At 37.5% G+C, this 23354-nt stretch overlaps 1 protein-coding gene across 1 annotated transcript in view; it reads left to right on the top strand.

Annotated features, from left to right (window-relative positions):
• NRG3 (neuregulin 3) overlaps positions 1-23354 on the top strand; it is a 98842-nt gene that overhangs the window by 60136 nt on the left and 15352 nt on the right. Inside the window, 2 exon segments of the mRNA XM_010001152.1 lie at positions 13429-13531; positions 20645-20771. Of these exon segments, the coding sequence (XP_009999454.1) occupies positions 13429-13531; positions 20645-20771 (230 nt within the window).

Below are 23354 nucleotides of genomic sequence, written 5' to 3'. Positions count from 1 at the left end.
AGAAAAAGAACTGGTTTTTCTGAAGAGAGTTTTGGTGCTGTCCTTTATTTTTTTTCTGCTAAACCTGAGAGGCTTTCCAGGTAGTGCTGGAATGGCAGGAAGCATGGCAGTCGGGAAGAAGTAAAAATTTAGACAATCAGTAAAATACTTTTTTCCTTATTATTCCTTAGAATAGGGCAGTCAAGTGTGAAATGCCTGCTTTTCTTTGAGATGTTAAAGGATTTTTGTTTAGGCAGATTTGTCTTCCAACATCTTGTAAGGAAATGTTACACAAATTTGCTGTTGATCTCACTGCTACTTGAATTCCTCATACTATGAGCAATACAATGGTGTCATAATATATTAGATATGAGACTGCAAGAATTATCTTTTTCATTTGTTTGTTTTAACAAATGATAACTTGTTAGATGATGTCGTGAGCTGGTACTGGGGGGCTACCTTTCAAACATCGTGATTCTCAGTTGATTTGGGAGGATGATTTTGCTGTTCTTTTTCCTTTCCCAGACATTCTGGAACAGTTTCCTGACAGTAAGCCAATGTAAGCTAGAAAAAGACCAAGTATGGCCTTTGATCCAGGGTAAATTTTGACCTTACATCTGAAGAATGTTTCATGTATCTTTGTGATACTGGATGTTAGTTATAAAGCTTTTGAATTAAATTTTGCAGATAAATTATTTCAGAAGCATCTGTAATGTTCCTTTTCTCTTTCTGGGTTGTGGTTCTTCTCTGTCCAATAGTGAAATGATGACACCCTTCACTGCAGTTGAGTTATAATCTGAAATATAAAACATTGTTTTTCCTGTGATAAGGACTTAAGTGAGCAAAATCAGTGAATAGCTTCCCTCTGTACTGTTTTTTTTACTTCTTTGAAGGAAAGAGGACAGTTTCATATAATTATGCTACTAAAAATAATTACTGGGTTGTTGTGGATTTTTTTCAATTATTTCACCTTGGTTACCAAAAATAGGGCTTTGTTGTCATAGGTAGTTTTAACAAGTTAAAGCAATTATTTTACTAACATATGGAATGAGTAATTAAAGAAACCTGTTTCAACTAGGTGGGAAGTTTCCTACTGAGTTAGTGTACTATTTCATCAGTACTTGCAGAGAGTATGTGAGTTTAAAAATTGTTTTTACAAATGTAAAATAATATGTAGACAACTGTTACATAGTAGGTTTGTTTCAAAAAAGAGAAACAAGATTTTGGTTATTTGAAGTTCATTTTTTATATTTTCCAGGGTTTGAAAGGGGTTCACTTCCAAAGCTTTTGCAGAAAAGCAATGTTTTCATTAAACTTTGTAGCAGAAGATCTTGATTTACTGAAAAAAAGCAAACACCTTCCCACCCTCAAAAAAAGTTACATGGAGTGTTCTGGCTAATGTATAAGCTGATTTGGATGTATGTGTTTTAATTTAGGGACTGCCAGAAGAAAAGTGGCTTCTAGAGTATTTTGTACTTGAACTGCATATAACTGAGAAGGATTACTCAGACTGAATTCTGTCAATAATGATTAAAACAATTGAACTTCAAAAGCTGCATTATTTTCTATAGTGTTCATAGACTAAAATTTACTAGTCTTTATAGAATTACCTGTTAAACCTTATAGTAAACTACGTTTGTGCTGCAAGTGCAAGTTACCACCAAATTATTTCACACTGGTTGGCTAATGCTTGTGAATTCACTGAAGCAAAAATACCCACTTTGACACAGTCACTAAGTTCATAATCTCATAAATAAACTCAGTTAATTTTAAGGCATCCACAGTATTTGATGGGGATGTCAGTTGTCATTCTCTCTGTAAGTTTAAGTAATCATCACAGTGCTACAGTGCCCTGCAGGACACAGTTTGACTCATTAAGTTATGGAAATGTAGGAAACTTAAGAATACCTAGAATATAATACTGGGGTTTTTTTAAAGGTTAAAAAAAACCAACAACCTAAACAAATAACTTTTAGTGAAGAAATTACTTGTATGTAATTTCATTCTGAGATGGCTTATGGTAAAACAAGAAGCAGGAAACAAGTGAGCATAAATAGGCAGTATATTCAGGGAGCATCCTGGTCAGCATTTCTGAACCTTTTCAAAATGCTTTGTCAGAAGATTCGCAAGGCTTTGACTGGGAAAATTCCTGCTTTCTTTAAATATTGCAGTTAATTATGTGAAAATATTCTTAATGAGCTGAAATCTGACATTTCCTAGTAGAGGCATGATCGATAAAGGCTTTGTATATCGGGACATATAGCTGGTAGTTTATTTTCTTAGCTGTGTTTTCTTAGGTCTTATTCTGCATTATTGGAATATTTGATGTTCCATGTGCCAGTTAAGAATACCTGGAAATAGATTTTTGGTTCAGTGTGAACCATTGTATAAGAGGAAAACTCACATCTGAATGACAGATTTGTTCCAGCCAACATATAGTAATGGCAGGTGAAGCACATTCTGGATTTATATCAGTATGACTCTTTTCAGTGACATTGTCTTGCATGTTGCAAAGTACACCAGAATCAGTCTCACTATTCCTACTGATTCTTACTCTACTATGCACAGGAGTCCCAGCAGGTGGATTTCCTAGAGCAATCCACCTAAAACACTGCTCACATGTTTCCAACTCACAAATTAGTCTAAACAAGGTGGAAATACCCAAAAGATTTAATAAAAGCTGCAAGTGAGAAGAGTTGGGCATTGAAGAATGTCATTTTGCCAGGTTCTTGAATCTAGTTCCCAGCTATTAACATAATACACACAAATGTTTCTGTGCTTATTATACATAGAGCATACATAAATAAAACTTTTAGAGCAAAAGACATCTAAACTGAGCATCAATGTCTTTATTGTTAGCTTTATTGTTAGCAACTGAGGAAGCTCTAAATTCTTAACTTTTAATGACAATTTATTTAATTCATTTTTCTTAGTTCATAACTACCATTTTTGCATACCAGCTCTACGTTCTCTGACAATATAGTGAAAATTGAAATTGGTGATGGCAATATGTTGGCAACTTGATTAATAATTTGTTTTCTCATAGTTTCTTAGAGTGGGTATAAGATGCATTCTGTTAAGATGATGAGTAACAAAGGGTCATCTGAAGGCATCTTCTCTCTAGTCCTGCTCAGAGAAGCAAAACAGATAGGAGTTGTCAAAAAGGATGTATGAAGAGCAACATGGAAAGGCAATACATTTTCCTTGGCTTTAGCAACACCTGACAGCAAAGGAAAAATTCAAAGACAGTTAAGATTGCAGAGATTCTGCTAAGCTGCCTTCTTGATAATATTGAAAACTGAGTTTTTCCTGAGTTAATGAGAATTAACAATAACTATTTAAAGCTGCTAGGAAATATGAAGGTATATAATTTAAAAACATGAGTAACTTCAGATGTAGGGGAGAGAACAATGGCTTAGAGCCACAGAGAGCAGGTCAGGCAGCAAGGAAGCCTTTTTGTGTGGAATTTCAGTTACAATGATGAAGGTGTCTCCATGAACTCTCACACCTGTGTCACAGTGTTGCGATCCTAAATGTCACTATCTTTTGCAGTTTGTTCTTTTGTGTTCTTTCACTTCTTGCTGTCATGCCATGGCAATGCAGCAGCTGCCACCTCCTGCCTCCTCATCAGCCCATCCTCTGCTATCTGAGCACTTCAAAATATGCCTCGCTCGGGCAGAAAACTGGGTCACAGGCAGGCCCAAGTAGGCAAGTTACCACATGCTTCTCAGCTGCCTTTGTTTGGGTTGTTCTGTTCAGCCTCTCCAAGTCCGGTTATTCTTTTCATTAAGCCATACTCAGAGCTGTGATGTTTCAGCAATGTTTGCTCAAGGCTCAGCACCTCTTTGGCTCTGTAGTCACAAGCTGTCCATCATGACTGCTACAGAAAATAATAGGAATATTTTTAAAAGACATTAAGCTTAGAGGTACAGAAAGGACTGCCATATAAAGCACAAGTCAGAAGATACTTTGCTGTGACTGGTTGGCACAGTGAATGTTATGCTAAAATGTAGTGATGAACCAGAGGTGGTGCTTACTTCTGGCATAGTATTTCTGTTTGCAATTTTTAGCTAAAAATCATGACCAGAGAGGTTACAAAGCACATCAAAAGCTGCCCTATGCTGCCGTTATCACTGTAATGTATGACAGCTTCTGGCTTGTAACACCCACCCAGGCACTCTTGTGTAGAAATATTTGTTTCAGGTACCACCAATCAAGCTTCACTTGAAAACGTTCGGCATTGGTGTAATATGGCCTTCAATTTGCCAGAGACTTTGTAAAGCAGATCCCTTTCATGCTTTAGAAAATAATTCAGGTTTGAAGAAACCTTAGAAGCTCCATACTTTTGGCTATGTGCCAAAACACCTGCATAGGTGCACACTACACAGACTCACTGAGCAACCTGCTCCACCAACTAGCTATCTTATAGGAAGATGTTTTTCCTCATTTCCACTGGGAAACCCTCCTGTTTCAAATACTGACTGTTTTGCTTTGTCTTCCTGCCATATGCTGCTGGCTCCTTATTCTCAAGAAAGCTCCTCAGGATCAGAGATAATTTTGTTTGTTTTTTTATTTAGTTACTCTTAACTTTCAACTCATTATATGTGTTATGCTGAAAATACTTTTGCTGCTGATGATTTAAATTTCTTATTCTTGTATAGATTATGAAAAGTTACAGTACACTGTGTGGTTTTGGATAACCTTGTATCTTTTTTAACTGTAAAGTTTATGGATTTTTTCTTATGATTTCTGTGCTTCTATCTTGGAAAACAAAAAACCCAGCCTATGTAAGGAATTTTGAAATGTAAAGATCTAGTAGCAAGAAATGCATTTCTGTTTATGCACATGCTCACCTTTAAGCATGTGTTTGCACCCTTTGAGCTACCTTTTGCAGGTGTTTAAAAACCACTTAAGTATATAACTATGTAGCAATTGGACTGTGTATTGGTTTTTGTATGTATCTGTCAGGAGGCCAGAAAGAGGAGTTCCAAGAATAAGTAAAACTGTATTCTCCACTACTTTAAGAACTTTCTTTTAACTAGGAACACAAATAGGCTGTATCGTTAAAGTCATGCAACATGTCAGTTGCTTAAGATTTCTAATCCCCTTGTTCAGTCCTTCGGAGTGAAGGAATGTGATCAGGCTGGCACTGCAGCAGCCCCGGCAGCCGCCTGCACGTACAAGTTGGCACTGGAGCAACTTGGTTTTGGCAGCTTGCTGCCTACCTGCAACCACTGCCAAATGCACAAAGCAGATCCCTCCACGTGGGTGAGCACAGAGGGTGCTCTGCTAGACGTTTTGTGGGCTGAGGGCTTAATCATGTCTTAACACTGCTACTCGTATTAGGAGACTTTAAGCATCTGCCATTTCTCCATATGAGCAACTGGTTGCATTCTCCCTCATGTTGGCAAAAAGCCTTTGCAGAATTAAGGGAAGAGTATATCTGCTTACAGCCACTATAATTACTTCTCTGTCTCTGCCAACATAGTCTGTTTTTTCTCTCTGATCATTTATTCAGCCTAGACTTGAGTTTTGTAGTCATTATGGTGAGCAAACATGGACTTACTGTGATGGGGACCTGACAGGAATATTTTTTGACAAGGTGAGGGACAGCATGCACCAAGCCAGATTTTTGTCTCCAGTTGCCACTGGCTCATGGAGTAGGTAGGGAAAATCATCAGAGCACGTAGTGGGTGTACAAGTAGACAGTTCCTTAATCCTCTGTGTATCTGGGAGCTTGGAGTGGGGATGGCTTCAAGGGGAACACAGGTTGACACAATGCTCTGTGAAGAAGGAATCTTCTCTGCCTTCCTCTGTCACTCTCTCTCCTTGTCATTATGTCCATTCCTGGTCACTGCCTTGTGAGGAGAAGCCAGGTCAAGGAGTTGGGGCTTGGAACAAAAAGAAAGCAATGCATAAATATATAATCCTGTGCCTGCAGAGTCTTTTCAGAAACAGTCATACTTCAGTAACAACATTGCCCTTTGTCACGCCTTTCTGCAGTTTACTAATCTCTTGTCCTTATCCTTCATGCTCTCCCCACCCAACCTGCCCCTCCCCTCCCCCCAGCCTTCCCAGGTAGAAAACCACATTTCTGTTTCAGTATATAAAGAAGAAAGGAAAAATATTTCAGGTTATTGACAGTAATTTTCTATGGTTCTCTTGTCACTGCTCACACCATAAAATAATTCTAAACAAGAAACCCCAAAACTATAGAAGCACCCTGTTTAAAACCAGAGCAGTCAAAACACAAATAGCACTTAGAATAGTTTTTTACTTACTCTGAGCTTCTAACAATGCAGCCATCAACAATAACTGTCAAATCTAATTCGGCAGCTTTGATGTTAGCTCGTGATTTGAATGGTATGTTCAATACTGACAAGTGAGCAAGATACAGAATATAGAAGTCTCACCTGTGGGAGAAATTCTAGTGGCAGGTTTTGTTGAAAATAGCAATGCAAGCTCTGAGATAAAATATCAGCTGGGAAATTAAGACATTATTAAATATTATTAAATTATTAACCATGCTTAGGATTTTGGGAATAACAACCCTCATCAACTAATAAATTACAAAGGCAGAATTAAAGAATGCTATTGCTTTATAAAGCTATAATATTTTTATGTAATAAACTTCTCCAAAACTTTCTTTATGGAGTTATGTATAAAAGAATTTCAAGTGTAGTGATCATATATCTCATCCAACACCTATTGCACCTAATGGTCTTTGGATTAGTCCCTGTATATACACATATATATCTTAAGAAACCATGATACTCTCTGCAGTAACTCATGCAGGAAGCTTGTGTCTAAAACGTCCTTCCCTTTGCTTCCTCCGTTTCCCAGCACAAAGCAAAGCTAAATCAAGGCCTTGGGAGAGCTGGAAAGCTCACCTGAGCATGGACTTTGCAGAAATAGAAGATCATATTGCAAGAATGAATACTGAATGGAAGTTTCACTTTGGAAGATTTTTCATGCTGGTTATGGGGGAAAAAAGATAATAGTAAAGAAATTATTATTTCTTAGGAAACCAAAGTTAAAAATAATTTACCTTCAGAGTTATGATATTGTAGTTTTAAAGTACTTATAAAATTTCCACTTCATAACAGGTAGCACTTACTAAGTATGTTGGCACCTTCATGTCTATTGTAACCGTAGACAACACTGAACATTTCTGAGTAAGGTTGGTCTCTCATGTTTCCTTATTGCAGATAACTCTCTACTGTTTCACCCATTTTATTTTGTGGGGCTTTTTACAGATGGTTTTGATTGAAATAATTTCTCGGGAGGCTTTGGATCATTAATTTTTGATTACGATTTCACTTTTCAGTCACCAACCTGAAACAGCTGGTTGAGAGATTAGAAGTTGAGCACATAGCTTTGCATCCTTTTTTATGAAGAGCCTGTAACTTATACTTAAGTCTTTGCTTAATTTTTAATATTCCGTGCAAAACTTGTGCTAGTGCACCATTAGTAATGTAGATAGGTCAGTCAAACAGTTTGAACACTCGTCCTTTCCTTTTCTGCCTTCTATGTGCACAGAAAACAATCTCACTAGTGTTAAACACCAATAGTCAAATAATGTATCTAATGCAATTGTAACATATAATGGGGTGCATCTATTTCACTTTGCTCTCATTAAGATCCTTCTCCTCTGGATGTTCCAGAAGTACAAGAATATATATTTTGTTAATCTTTGTTACAGTCAGAATCATCGAACGGCTCTTCCCAAGAGAGGATCAGTTGAAACTATGACATGCGTTATGATCTTTTGCCAGCAGAAGTCAGCTTGCTCCAATTCCAGTTGGAAATGTGAATCTGTGCAATTAACCTTGACTCTGCCCTTTCTGTAAATAATAGCAGATACAAACTTTCTCTCTTATTTGTCAACCTAAGTGTTTTGAAGCACTTTTAGAAAGGAAATTCTACCCAGAACATTAAAAGTTGAAGAAAGAAAATTCAGTGTCTAATAAAGGTAGCTGAGAATTGGAATAAAACATGCTATTTTATGTGAAGTAATGCATATGGTCTTAAAGATGTTGAAACAGAATTATCTGGGGCAGGTTTATCTCTTTTCATAGACTTCATTCTTTTAAAGGTTAATGTGTTTGTATTATAACATATTGATCAGTGAAATGGAATAAGCAATATTATCCTGGTGACTACAGAAAGAAGAAGGGTCTTGATTTACCCAATGTCAAAGAAGAAATCTGTGAGCTGTGGTTTATAGCATTTCAACTGTTAAATCATTCTGCCTTAGCACAAGCCACAGCATATGGCAGTGAATCTGTATGGTAGGTTTTTGCAAGTGACAGAACAGAGAAAACTCTTTGGGAGACTAGGAAGTCTGATGCTGAAGCAATCACAGATTTTGTGGAACATGCAGGCCTTTTTTACTATCTTCAAGACTTAAATTTAGAATGTCGTATATAGTTCAGCACTTGTCACACAAATTTAAGTGTATTGAGAAATCTGCTTGAACTACTGTCTTGCCTTTTAACTTCTGGGAATCCATATTTTATTGGAAACCTTGATGTTTTGTGTGGTGTTTCCATGTGGCCTTTCTCTGTTGTTTATGGGGCTTTGAGGACTCGGGATACAAATAAAAGCCTAAGTGGCAAATGGTACTCTTGAGGTTCACCTCAATAGCAAGATTCTTGCTCTGCAGGATATTCCAGTATGAGATGGGATGCAAAGAGGTATGTCAGAAAATACACAGGCAGGGAATGAAGGGAAATGAAAAAAGTGTGTGGCAGTGAGGTTACAGCAGAGGTGACAATGCCTAATTTGCTGCGCCTGCATGGCTTAGTTTTTTGCATAGGGACAAAAAGAAACCCTGGCTTTGTGCTGTCATGTAATTTGAGGAAAAGCTGTTTTTTATCTTTTATCCATTATGCCACCCTTTCTCTGTTAACTCATAAATAGCAGGGATTGACAAAAAGCTGAAGAACATCTCCAAATTTGAAAAAAATAATTTATAGAATTATTTGTATAAAGTTTCTTTTAGCATTTCTCAATGGGAGAAAGCATCTGGAAAGCAATTGTTTGTCATGCATGCCAATGGCAAGATACTGGGCCTTCCATATTTATTCCATAGCATGCTGTTACTTGCAACAATGCAGAGTGGGTCCATTTAGGGAAGGGTAGTGCTGAATGCACTTTGGGTTTGTGGTACTTTTTGGGCTGGGAAGTAAAAACTTAAGCCAAAAAATTATTCTGTACTTCTGTTCTTTACAGAGCAAAGCTTAAGTAATGCATTTGCATGCTAAATGTCATAATTTCTCAGCTGGCTCAGTTTGAATATTCAATAATTATTCTTGGTGATGCTTGTGACCATATTGAAGTTTTATTCAAAAGCCATTGAAATAAGCACCACAAAGGGAAAAGCTACTATATTTGTTTAGTTATCATTTTGCTTAGGCCACATGCACAATACTGTTCTTCATAGCTGAAATACCTTTCAAAGATATGTTGATGAATTCAGAAAATACGCAATAGAACCAGGATCTGTTTTAATTAACTAAATTAGGTTTTCTCAGTAATGTGGTTAGAAACATATGTGGTTGTTTCTGAAGAACATTGTACCAGTGTTCTTTCTTTTATAATAATGTCAAAGGAGGAGACAAGTTTTAGCTTATTTACACAACAAAACTACCTTATGCTTTAGAAGTAACAATCATGTGACTATCCTATACTTTTTAATCCTCTAAAGACTTATCTGTATGCTTCACTGAGTCTTTCCATATGCGTAAAGCAGGCAGATGACAACCTTTAAGAGTAAATTTTAAAGAGCAAGGGAATTTAAACTACCAAAACCTTAGTATATGGGATATGGCCTGTAGTTTTTTGTTTGTAACAGACAAATGAAGTTTGACTGTGATATAAATGCTGGAGGAAACTGCTTCGATGGATCACCAGTAACCATTTTGTGTTTCACAATGGTAGTAAATATGTGAGATAAGCTTAGGAGAAGCAGCACTAAAGGCATGAGAAGTTTACCTTCAGTGAGGTGATATGACAGAGATGAAGGGAGAGAAACAGTTTTGTAGTAGGAATGAAAATAAGAAAGTATTAATAGTAAAACTAAAAATGGACTAGATGTGTGACAGCGCATGCAGTGAATGGGGCTTGTCTGTGGGGGGGGAACCCAGCCTTTCAACATGCCTTGTCTCTCATGAGAATTTGTCCTGTCTTTATGTTCTGGGAAGACTTTTCTTTAAGTAATTGTTATGAAAAAAAATTGTCTGCATCTACATTGTTTACAATGTTGTTTTTCAGCACTCTGGTATATGGTTGTATTTCTGTGGTATAGATTATCTATTTTGTATAATATGAATGTTTGGTGGAATTTGTGTTTAGTAGTCTGAACTCCTCAGATGGATTATCCAAGGATATCCATGTCAGTTTATATTTTTGTTTTTAGCTGAAATATTTTCTTGGCTGCTCATTAAATGAGGAATTCTCTCCCTAGAATATTCATTTTAATAGAATGTAATTAAGGTGGGGTTTTTTTGTTTGTTATTGGTGGGTTTTGTTTTGGTTTTGTTGTGGTTTTTTTTACAAGGAATATACGAATATATGTGATAGAGGCTTATCATAACTTCAGTCACACTTTAGATTACCTTGCCAAGATTGTTTTGATGCACATCTTCAACTAAGGAGAGAGAAGTTTCAGTTCTTCTCTTTTCTACATGCTGAATTTCTACAGCTTTCTGTTTTGTGAGACCAAAAGTGCTTTGCAGTAATCAGCTGTACCCTTCTGCATTATGTAGAGGCCCTTTTCACTAAACCTTGGCCATAGAGGATCTCAGCTGTGTAGTGTGTGTGTAGAGCACTAGAGAGGTTAAATGGAGGCAACAATGAGAGACCTTCAAAGTTTGCAGAGAGAGACAGATTACATTGCTATCAGTAAGAAGGTAGGGTTTTTTTTTTTTAAAAAGCCAATGTGGAAGATTAGAGAATGGAAAAAAATCCTTAACTGATTATATTTAAGATGTGGAGACAAATAATTGTGGAGTAAAATACATAAATAAAGATTTAAAGGATATAACAAAATGAAGAAAGGTGTCCAAGAACTGGAGTAAAGTTAATCAATAAGTAGCTCTTTAATGTGCACTGTACAAAACAAAAAGGAAAGAGAGCATTGATCAACATTTGTTGAAAGCTGGTGACAGGGATTAATCTGACTACACAGAAGACTTAAATCTTCACATAGTTGTTGGAGCAAGATAATATTGTCTGGTCTCTGAAGTGCCATTATCTTGGAAAGGCATGTCCTAAAGCATTTTACTAAGACAGTGACAGCTGTTCAGGACTGCCAGAAGACCATAGTTGCATTAAACTCACCATTTTTCAAAAAGGTAACAAGAGAAAAAGAAAGTATTTACTGAGGACTTTGTTTAAAAGAAAAGAAAAAAAATAAGCTTGTTTGTGCACATAACTTAAATAAGTTTATTTTTATAAATAGATTTTTTTTTCATTATAGGCAATACTTGAGTGAAATTACAGTTCATAAGTATACATGTGTTTGGTCTTAGGCAATAGGTGCTGAAACTGATATTCAGACAGGATAGTTTAGCAGTTGCTGAAGTGAATGATACTTTATCTGTTTGCAGTGTGATCCACCTCAACATAAGAATTCAAAATGTGTAAGATTAGTCCTTTGTGTACTGCAGTGGAAATGGAAGGTGGATAATTGAGTTCACACAGGCTAGTAAAAACAAATAAATTAAATTAAACAAACAAAAGATGAAATTAAAACCCCAGACATTTAGCTCATTGCCAATAAGGATTTACTGTCTAGATCCAAAATTTATACATACCAATGAGGAATGGGCCTAAAGCTGTACAGTTTTACTGCAATAGTATCAAGGTTTTCTATTGAATTACAGCCTTTCCTGATATATTTTAGACCTGTAAGTTATTTTTGCTTCTTTTTATTTTTAAGACTATTTCACAGTACACTTTTATAGTTTCAAAATTAAATGAGGGGAAAAAAGTCAACAGGAGCTGAAGGTATTTTGCATCTTAGAAATGGCTTCTGAATCATTGTGGCATTTGAGTAAGCAAGTAAAGAAGTAATGAAGAAATAAAGATTTGGTACTTGTAATTACATTTGAAATAGTGAAAGAGACTGGGACTTTTGTAAGAGACAAATTACTGTATTTATGATGCCAAATACTTAGCATATTCTTGAGAAATTAATAATTAGAACTGATTGGTATGCTGTAGGTAGTCTTCAGTCATTTTAACACCAGATAGTATTTGACTGATGTTCCAATTAGGTGTGGATTTTTTAAAAAATTTGCTTAGATTGACCTTCATGTTGTCATACATTATTTTCTTCTTATGAACCTGAGTATTGTAAACCTGAAACTTGGAGTTACTGTCACCTCCTTGATGTACGTGTCTGGTATTCACATCAGTGGGGAGTCTGCACTGAAGATCTCCAGCTGAAAAAGGAAATGTGGCTTTGTTGGTGTACAGTGTGTGTACTGTGCTTTGATAATACTATATGTTGGTTTTCTACCTAAAATATATTAATTAAAATACTGGTTTCTCTGTTACATGTTTGGAGAAACTGATTATAAAAAAGTAGCACATTAGCACATTGGACTAGAGAAGTAATTGAAATAGTAAAGATAAAACCTAACAGTTAAGGAATTGCTGATGATTTCAGTGTGTGAAACTTCAGTTGCTTATTAGCTTCTATTTGTGATCATGAATGAGTATTTGCTCTTGTTTTCTTTTTTTTTCTTTTTTATCTTTTTTTTTTTTACTTCCATTCTGTTCCTCTTTTAAAATTAATTAGAAGATTGGGAGATTAATGAAGGAATTTTCTTTTTTCAAAAATAGACTCCCATGAAAGCAGTATCTGGTACATTGTAGCATAGGAGTCATTGGGTTCCTTCCAAGTTGATTGACTTAATCTTTTATTGTGTATGTTGTATGTAAGCTTTAAACACAGGGAATTACACAGGAGTAAGGCATTGTAATCACATTCAATACATTTTTTGTGTAACGGAAACTATGAATCTTGTGGGACCCTATGAGAGCTCTGATGGTCTGGCCTTAAGCCAGAAAAACACCATGGTTGTATGGTTCTTTACCCTATTAACAGCAAAAAAGCTGGAAAAAACCCACACACACACACACACAAAAAAAAAAAAAAAAAAAAGGGCATGCAAGGCAGAGGAAATATTAACTATGTTATGTATCCCTCAGTCTGCATTGGAAACATTTTCTACAACTTTCCTAGGAGGCCACAACTCTGTGAACCTTATCTAGATGAGAGGTTCAGAGAAGCATCCATTGTCTTGAGGAACTGGCCAATCCAGACCTCCAAATCTCTTGTATCTGTCCATCATTAGTGAAGCCGTGATGTGCTGAAATCCAGTTTTTGCAAGTATTGTTTTCTGATGCTTTCATAATTCTCCATTTTGCTGTTCACAGAGAGCGAAGAGGTGTACCAGCGCCAGGTGCTGTCTATTTCCTGTATCGTCTTTGGCATAGTCGTAGTGGGCATGCTTTGTGCAGCGTTCTACTTCAAAACAAAGTAAGAGCCTTTGTCCTACGTGTTTGTTACTTAGCTTCTGTCCTTTTTATGGCTTTAAAATTCTTCAGTTTCTCCCTTCCTTTTGAAGCTGTTGTTATCTCTGGACAGACCAGAGCACTTCTCTATGGCTATGCTATCAAGTCCGAAAAATAAGAAAAGTACACAGGAGTAATGTCTTCTTGCTTCTCTTTGCAGATAGCAGGAAAGGAGAGATTGTATCTTTCCTTTTTTGACAATAATTTTATGTCTTTCGCTCTCAGTGCAATAATGCTTTCCTCTCTTGAAGAACAAAGTTTAAACATACCATGTCCTTTTTTGCATTCCATGTTATATCCTTGAATGCCCCTTATATTTTCATATGCTGAGACAGACATACAGAAAGAGAGAAGTTCACTGCAGGTATCTCTAACCTGTAGCTAGTAATTGTAAACTGCTGATGTAGTTGCATAATGAGTGTCTGTAATGCACAGACACATTGACCACATTGCCCCCTCCCTGGAGGTGTTCAAGGCCAGGCTGGACAGGGCTTTGAGCAACCTGGTCTAGTGGGAGGTGTCCGTGCCCATGTAGGGGGGTTGGAACTAGATTATTTTCAAGCTCCCTTCCAACTCAAACCATTCTATGATTCTATGAACTATCCATGTATGGTGGAATCATCTGTACTAAACTATTTTCAAGTGAAATACTCACCTTCCACTCTATTCTTTATCTTCCCAACTGATAATTTTTTTATTATCTTTATTGTTATGTGTGTAAACTGAGTTGCAAAAACCTCATAGCAACTTTGTGACATGCTTGTCAGTGCCACTGTATCTATAAATCTGTTCTGTATGGTTGTCATCCCACATTCCTGTTCCATCTGGAGCTAACGGGAGAACACATATCAATATAAACAGTACCTGCATGAGGTTAATCATGGTGGCCATGCATCAAAAATGTGGAGGTTTGCACTATTTAAAATTTTGGATGCTTATCTGAATCCCCCTTTTTGGAATTTATTTTATTGGGTTGGAAATCTGATAAGGACTGGTGTATATTAAAAAAAAAAAAAAAGAGATTAAAAAATTGCATTTCTGTTGGGGACATTTCTATCACCAAGTTTGTTTGTTTGTTTTTTCCCTCTTTTTTTTTTTTTCACATTTCAGGAGTAGTTTGTGCATTATTTGAGTGAAGATTTGAGTTGGTTCTTATTTAATCTAAACACTCCTACCTCTTCTAATTTCTTGAGGGATTTTGTTTTGTTGTTCTTTGGATTTAGAGTGTGATGGTTGATGCTAGCTGGGAGGATGCTGTGGCAGGACAGTTCTCTGCAAACTCCTTGGTTTGAGTATAAATTGTGAGCAGGGACAGCCTTTTTGTTACTGCATTAGAAATGTCACACGTTTTAGATCTGCAGAAGAAGGAGAGAATAATGTGTTCCTTTTCCTCTTGAAAAGGCTTGGGATTTTTGCTGATTAGGGAGAGATTAAGAAAAGGCAGAATGGAGTGGTCAGTTGGAAGAACAGCCAGTCAGCAACTGAGCATAAGGTGAATAAAATGTCCCTCTGTTATTCAGCTGTGCTCCTCTTGGTTTTGCACTCTTGTATAGAGTGGTGAAGAGCTGGGTTGGAACAGCCTTCAGAATCCCATTATTTTGATGAGGTGGTGGGGAGAGCTGTATCTAAAAATAATGAATAGAAATAAGGCTTTTTAAAGATTAACTCAGAGGACAATAGTGCTTCATATCTCAGCAGGAGGTGGGGGTGTTTGGTTTGGGTTTTTATCTGTATTATGTTAGTTAAGAGATACTGGGAAGACTTGAAATGTGCTTATGCCAGATTCTAGGAACTGGAGTTTGAATAGTAATGAGAAAATTAGGTCCTCCAGTTCAGTTGAGAGGTCTTGTCAAATATATGAAACACAGTAATGGTAAAATACCAGTCAGTCCCTAACTCCCTGGCTGGGGCTCCATCTGGCAAACCGTTCAAAAGTAAGAAAGAGTGTTTGCACAGAAGCCATGTAAAACATTCTTGTAACTGTGACATTGGCCAGTGTCTTAAGGGTTGTAAGACCAAACAAATCTAAAGTGCCTCAACCCTTACCAGATTTTAAAATATTAGCTTTTAGTCAGCAGATTTTGAGGAGCTTCTTCATCAGGCAGATGTCTCTTGATCATACACCTTAAGAGTTATCAAATTATTCCTCCTGCATGGGGGACAATCCTTGGGCTTAATTTGATGTTTCAAATATTTATTATATTGCTAACACCTACAGAAACTCTGAAGGGTGCACCCTTTAAGAAAAAAAAGTTTCCATGAAGACTCTGACCCTAACTTTCCTAGTCTGACAATTAATACCTGCTGCTGGAAATATGCACTTCCCTATATGCCATTAAGTTACAAGTCCTGCTTTGAAATAAATTCAATGTGAGGACATTTTGAACTATAATTAAAGACTATACCCTTCTAATTACTCCTTGTAGGGCAATCAAGAAAGTGTTGTGTTAACGACAGAAGAGCACAGAAATGGGCTGCACTTTATGGCTTAGACTTTTATAAATGGCTAGTGACTTTTTTTCTTGCAGAAGTAACAACACTTTATTGCTCAATATCTCTAAAGTAAAACACATGAGGCCCATTTGTTTTGAAAACAAGTATTATAAAAGAAATATATGAATTGGTAAGTAACTTTGAATTATTAATAATTCCTAGTTCTATAACTGTGCACCCTATAGCTTCACAAAATGAATATGCATAAACCTAATAGTAATGATGGGTTACATGAACATAAAAGGAAATTAGTTATTAGATTGTTTCTTTCAGTAAATTATCTTCAGCAATCCCAATTCTAGTGTTAAAGATTGCAGCAGTGAAGCTGAATATTCCAATGTACTTATTTGTGTTTGTAGTTGTAGAAACAATTTTAAACCCAGTTCTTCTAAATAAATTCAAATTAGAATTCCAAAAATTTTTAATTTGTCTCTTCATGATTAAATTCTAAGAACACTGGATGTACAGGAGAGATTCCCAAAATCTGATGCTGTGATCATGTTTTACTGTAATTTTTTAGACTTTACATGAAGTCTCCACTCAAAAACAGTAATCACAAAGACTGGATGTTCCATAACCCTCATGGAGACTAATCTACAAATGGCTAGCTTTTCAGGAGGACACAGACATATATGCTTATTTTCTCACTGTGTAATTTAGCTGGTCAGAAAATATTCAAACAGACTCTAGAGTTAATTTTATTAATATCTTCTGGAGTTTTCTGGGGAGCTGAAGAGTTTGTTTTTACATTTTGCAAATTAGATTACTCAATTTCATTGGTTTCAAAAATTATTAGATACCAACTTTTTTTTTTTTTTTAAGAGATGTTTCATGATCACTTGACTGATTAATTCTACACTATAATATTTCAGATGACATATCCATTCAGGTTATTCTGATACTAACTTTACCAATTGTTTTGGCTCAGAAAGAATTTTGAATGTGTACTAAGATTTTGTGCTTAAGAAATTAATTCTTCACCCACTTGTATTTATAAATCTTACTAAACATGAGCTCGTAACAGTACTCAAAAACATGCCACTCATATTTGTAGCATTCTTTCGAGGTAAAACCATGCCATTTCATTTGCCATGCTGTTTTAAAATAGGATGTAAATAGAAAGCCTAGGAGACCTGCAGAGTCCGAGATTTGTTATATTTTATGACCTGTATTCAGGTAATGTGCTCTAACAAATACCTACTTCTAAGCAGGTGCTTACAGAGTGTTCAATTACAACAAACAACTTGTGCAAATCAGAACTAAGGAACTCAGAGGCAGCGAAATTCCATATATTTATTTTAATATATGAAAAACTGTTATTAAAATTTAATATCTGAACTGGTACTTCTTACTGCTTTTTTCATGTTGAGGAAAATTTTCTGCTCTCACAGTTTCCCCCTTGACCACTTGAATAATTTTCCTCTGGGTTCTCTTCATAGAATCATAGAATCATAGAATCCTAGGGTTTGGAAGGGGCCTCAAAAGATCATCTAGTCCAACCTCCCCTCCCAGAGCAGGTATTCACCTTGAACTTCCTATGCTCCAATTTACACCCATTACCCCTTGTCCTATCACTGGTCATCACTGAGAAAAGCCTAACTCCGTCCCCCTGACACTCACCCCTTACATATTTGTAAACATTGATGAGGTCACCCCTCAGTCTCCTTTTCTCCAAGCTAAAGAGACCCAGCTCCCTCAGCCTTTCCTCATAAGGGAGATGTTCCACTCCCCTAATCATCTTCGTAGCTCTGCGCTGGACTCTTTCGAGCAGTTCCCTGTCCTTTTTGAACTGAGGGGCCCAGAACTGGACACAATACTCCAGATGTGGCCTCACCAATGCAGAATAGAGGGGGAGGAGAACCTCTCTTGACCTACTAACCACACCCTTTCTAATGCACCCCAGGATGCCATTGGCCTTCTTGGCCACAAGGGCACATTGCTGGCTCATGGTCATCCTCCTGTCTACCAGGACCCCCAGGTCTCTTTCACCTACACTACTCTCCAGCAGTTCAGCCCCCAACCTGTACTGGGACATGGTGTTGTTCTTCCCCAAATGTAAAACTCTGCACTTCCCCTTGTTGAATTTCATCATGTTTCTCCCCGCCCAACTCTCCAACCTATCTAAGTCTCTCTGAATGGCAGCACAGCCTTCTGGTGTGTCAGCCACTCCTCCCAGCTTAGTGTCATCAGCAAACTTGCTGAGGGTACATTCTATACCCTCATCCAGGTCGTTGATGAAGATGTTGAACAACACCGGTCCCAGTACCGACCCCTGTGGGACTCCACTAGTCACACACCTCCAACCAGATTCTGCCCCATTGACTACAACTCTCTGACTCCTTCCTTTCAACCAGTTCCTAATCCACCTCACTTCCTGATCACCAAACCCATACCTGATCAACTTTTCTACAAGGATGCTGTGGGAGACGGTGTCAAATGCTTTACTGAAATCAAGATAAACCACATCTACCGCTCTACCATCATCTATCCACCTAGTAATTTCCTCATAGAAGGCTATGAGGTTAGTCAAACATGATTTACCCTTGATAAAACCATGTTGACTGCTCTTGATGACCCCCATGTCCTTGATGTGCCTGGAGATAGTGCCAAGAACAAGTTGTTCCATCACCTTTCCAGGGATGGAGGTGAGGCTGACCGGTCTATAGTTACCCGGGTCCTCCTTCTTGCCCTTCTTGTAGACTGGAGTGACATTTGCTATCCTCCAGTCCTCAGGCACCTCACCTGTTGCCCATGACTTACTGAAGATGATGGAGAGTGGCCTAGCAATGACCTCCGCCAGCTCCCTCAGCACCCTTGGGTGCATTCCATCTGGACCCATTGATTTATGGATGTCCAGATTACTCAACTGATCCCTAACCCAATCCTCATCTACCATGTCAAACTCTTCCTCTATCTTGACTTCTTCTGGGGCTATATGAATCTGGGGCTCATAGGGAGACCCTGCAGGAGTGAAGACAGAGGCAAAGAAGGCATTCAGCACCTCTGCCTTCTTTATATCCTCTGTCACCAGGGCTCCCACCTCATTCCTCAATGGGCCAATATTGCCTCTATTGCTAGTTTTGCTAGCTATGTATTTGAAAAAGCCCTTTCTATTATCCTTAACCTGACTTGCAAGGTTAAGTTCCAAGGAGGCCTTAGCTTTCCTAATTGCCTCCCTACATCCTCTGACAACAGTCCTATATTCCTCCCACGTGACCAGCCCCTCCTTCCATGATCTGTAGATTTTCCTTTTCCACTTAAGTTTGCCCAGTAGTTCCTTCTTTAACCATGCAGGTCTCCTAGCACCCTTACTAGATTTCCTAACCATTGGGATGCTGTGATCCTGTGCTTGCAAGAAGTGGTCCTTGAATGTTGACCAGCTATCTTGAGCCCCTTTATCTTCTAGCACCCTGTCCCATGGGATTTCCCTTAACAGTTGATTGAGGAGACCAAAGTTTGCCCTGTGGAAGTCCAGGGTTCTGATCCTACTGGGTATTCTGTTCCTTCCACACTGGATCCTGAACTCCACCAACTCGTCATCACTGCAGCCAAGGCTGCCACTGACCACCACTGCTTCAACAAGGCCCTCCTTGTTGGTTAGTACAAGATCCAGCAGCGCTCCTCTTCTAGTCGGCTCCTTTTCCACACTATGCACAAATTGCACTGAAAGAACTTGAAATTGCTTTAATACTTCATTCGGTGTCAAATTCACTGGCCTGAGTCAAGTAAGATTCTATCAAACTTGATCATGACACAAGGCTTTCAGCAGCAAAATCACCTAAAATTTTCCAAAATTTTCTGAAGCTACTTTCCTAAAATTTCAAATTTCAGTATAGAAAGGCTATGTGCCCCTTATTTTTTGTCAACACTTTCCAGAAATTACTTCCTTCTGAAATTTGGCTCCACACTGATTGCTGTCCAAAGGCTGCTGGTGGCACAGAGAAGTAAAATGAAGTTTGCTGCCTCATATCCTCAATCATGTACAGACGTTTAATGCTCAGTTTGCCAATATAGTGTGGCAGAAATGGAAACCTGTATTTATGATGTACTTATCTCTTGGAAATTGCAAGTGAATAATCTAGTGGTATTCCTCACTCTGACATAGAGGATCATAGTCTGTTCAAAAACACAACCTCAGATGCCATACTGATGGGTTTTTTTCAGGTTTAAGTATGTAAGCAAAAGCTGATCTACGTAAGGTACTGGGTTATAGGTCAAGCCTTAGCAGCTTCTATAAGAAATCTTTGATTCATTATTGACACTTTTTATTGCCAACAGTGTTTAACACCTGCAGTATTTGCCGAAATCTTTGTTCCAAATCTGAGCAAAATGCTTTTTTAATATTCAGGCCTACTTGCAAGCTATTGTTAAATATGTAATAGATGATTTTAAAAAATTCTGCACTAAAATTACTAACATGCTATGCTAGTAATCTAAGAATAGAAGATAATTTAAACAGAAGAGCTCTTTCTTTCCTTTCTTACACCTCGCCAGAAAATGACCCCTGCATTGAGATATTAGACACTAGTGAATTATTAGCTCAGCCTGTTAATATAATACATAATCATTTTATTTCTCTCTGCAGGAAACAAACAAAGCAAATTCATGAACAGCTGAAAGAAACACAGAATAGGAAAACCTACAGCCTAAATGCTTCCAGCATGATGGCAAAGTCAGAGTGTATGGCACAAAGCCGAGTCCAGCTGCAAAATGTAAGTAATCCTGCCAGCTACACCACTTAATAGCCTGGCTGAGTTCCTGCTGCTGACGGCAGCACATTGCCTTGTTGCTATTAGCATCTGAGCAATGGGAACAAGAATTCTCACCTCTTTCATAAAATGTTTTCTACCAGGTCTGTTAATGGAAAACACCAAGCAGAGATATTTTTTTTTCTGAAGTTATTTCAATGGATCCTGGGACATTTTGTTCATGTAATAGTGCTTGCTGAGCCCCCTAGCTCTTCACCCAGCAGTAGAAATTACCATTGTAGTTTCCTGCTCATATGTATGGTTTATAGGTAACTTATGGGTCCTTGATCTTAAGTGAGTTCAAATCCACAAGTATTTTATGAACCTACATGAAAAAATCTAGAGATCTTTTACTGTTTCAGAGTAAATTCAAAATCTAGAACTAAATTTACACACCTAAACTAGTGTCCAAGGGAAGACTGTGCAGATGGTCTCATTTTCCTGGGTCTTGAATTAAAATAACTTTTGATACCAGAAAGAGATGTTTGTTTGAACTAAATTTGAAATGTATTTAATAATTTTCTGTATATAGTTATATGTAAGTAACAACCATGAAATACGTGAAGTGTATTTGAAATGAGGAACTTGAAGCAGATCAATTCACTTAGCCCTTGATGTGCGGTATTTTTCAATGCATGTCATTCTCTTCCCTGCAGTCATACACATTTAGTCCTGTCTTATTTTGAACCAGATCTTTGGAACAACTGGGAATGATCTTGGTAGCAATAGAATCTGAAATAATAAAAGATTTATTGAAGACTTTCTAAATTCTTAACTTTTTTTTTTTTTTTTTTTTTTTTTTTTTTTTTTTTTTTTTTTTTTTTTTTTTTTTTTTTTTTTTTTTTTTGAGTGTCTTAGTTTTGCTTAAAGGGCTGATCACCTTATTTATCAGATTCCATCAAAACAGTGGAAGTCTAGCAAAAGTGAACATGGCCAGTTAGCCGTAGATATCTCAACCCCTGGCTTGCATTCAATTCACGTAGCAATAAGTAAATTTTAACCTCTTAACTAGTTCAGAGTAAGTGGAGCCTCCATGCCATGACAGAGGAGTTATCAGAACATTGCTTGTGTTCACTAAAGATTTTGTTTTATAGGAACACCATTGTGGTCATGATATGCTTTGTGGTTCCTGAAAAATGCCCTATTTCAAGAAGGAAGATGGCTCCCATTAAATAACATAGTCACAGTTTAGGGAACCTTGTGGTATCCTGTGTTTCACTTTCAGTTCATTCAGTCATCTATTACTTCTAGCCCCTGAAAAGCTTTTGGGAATGTTGTTGAATTGTAATGGTGGCAACAGAAGGTAAAGAGCTTTTGTGATCCTTTTGTTCTAACATATGAAGTAGGTCTTGGTTAACACTAAAAATATGTTCTTTGCCTTTTTCTCACTGTAATTCAGTGCAGTATTTTGTCAACCCATCATCACAATTAACTATTTGGTGTCTTCTGAGCAGCTGACAAATTAGCTTTATTTAAGTCTTTTGCTTTAGCTGTAACAATAGCCATAAAGACTGAAGTAGCAGTTTGCAGATTTCAGATATTAGAGATTGAAAACCATTATTTTTATTTATTGTTTTTTTATCCAAATTTGCTTTTCAGCTTTTAATGCTCTTCAGACTCGCATTATCACTGCTGGTAATTAACACACCATTTTCTTGTTCTTTTGGCTGCTTGCAGGCAGCTGTTTTTTCCTTGTCATTAATGCATCTTCCCTTTGAGAGCAAAGATACTAAGCAAGAGAAACAGAATGACCTTGTGCAGGATGTAGCATAGCAGTGCAGGGGAATAATGGTTTCTATTGTTAGCAAGATTTTAGTGCAGGAATGCATGTATCCAGTTAATGAAATATTTACAAAACTTGGCAGATTGGAGGGGGGGAAAAGGAGCAGAGGGTATGGCAAGGTAGCAGAAAAGAGCTCTGGAATGGTATTTCGTAGGAATGGCTGAGGGGTTGTTTCCCCATCAGAGACCAGCACTCTGCCCTGGGCACATCTGCCAGGTGGGAAGAGGAGCGGGCAGTGGCGCTGAGAGGCAAGCGCTCCTGCAGCCGTGCTGCCACCTTGCTGCCCCTCACTGCTGGGGGGATCAATCTACCATTCCCCTCTGCAGCTCCCACTCCATGGGTTTAGGGAGAAATCTCAGTTCTCTTCATGTCCAGGAACCTGTATAGAAACTTAAAAAAATTAAGGTGGTTGTTTTCTGAAGACTTGTTCTGCAGTCTGGCTTTTTGGTTTATGTGATCCCGGAAGCCAGTTTTTTCCCTTTCCCAAATGCTCCTTTTAGGTAGGAGAACTGTCTTGCATCTATGTCTCATTTCTCTCTTTCACTAAAAGATTTCTAATAGCTTGCAATTACTAGCTCCAGGTTTCTGATATTCTTACAATGAGGGGGGAAAATGTGGGGTTTTGTGTCATGTTGCCTTTTTTTGATAGTAGGAAATAAATTCATTTTAGTCACTATAATACTAATACAATTAATAAATGTTGACCCGCAGATAGACTTTACTCTTTTAAAAGCTCACAGTGTGTTTTTCCTGAGATACAGTGT

The sequence above is a fragment of the Chaetura pelagica genome, unplaced genomic scaffold (assembly GCF_000747805.2).
Source record: "Chaetura pelagica isolate M959 unplaced genomic scaffold, ChaPel_1.0 scaffold346, whole genome shotgun sequence".
Taxonomy (NCBI): domain Eukaryota; kingdom Metazoa; phylum Chordata; class Aves; order Apodiformes; family Apodidae; genus Chaetura; species Chaetura pelagica.
Note: the sequence above shows the minus strand (reverse complement) of the source record. Positions and strands in the feature narration are given on the sequence as shown.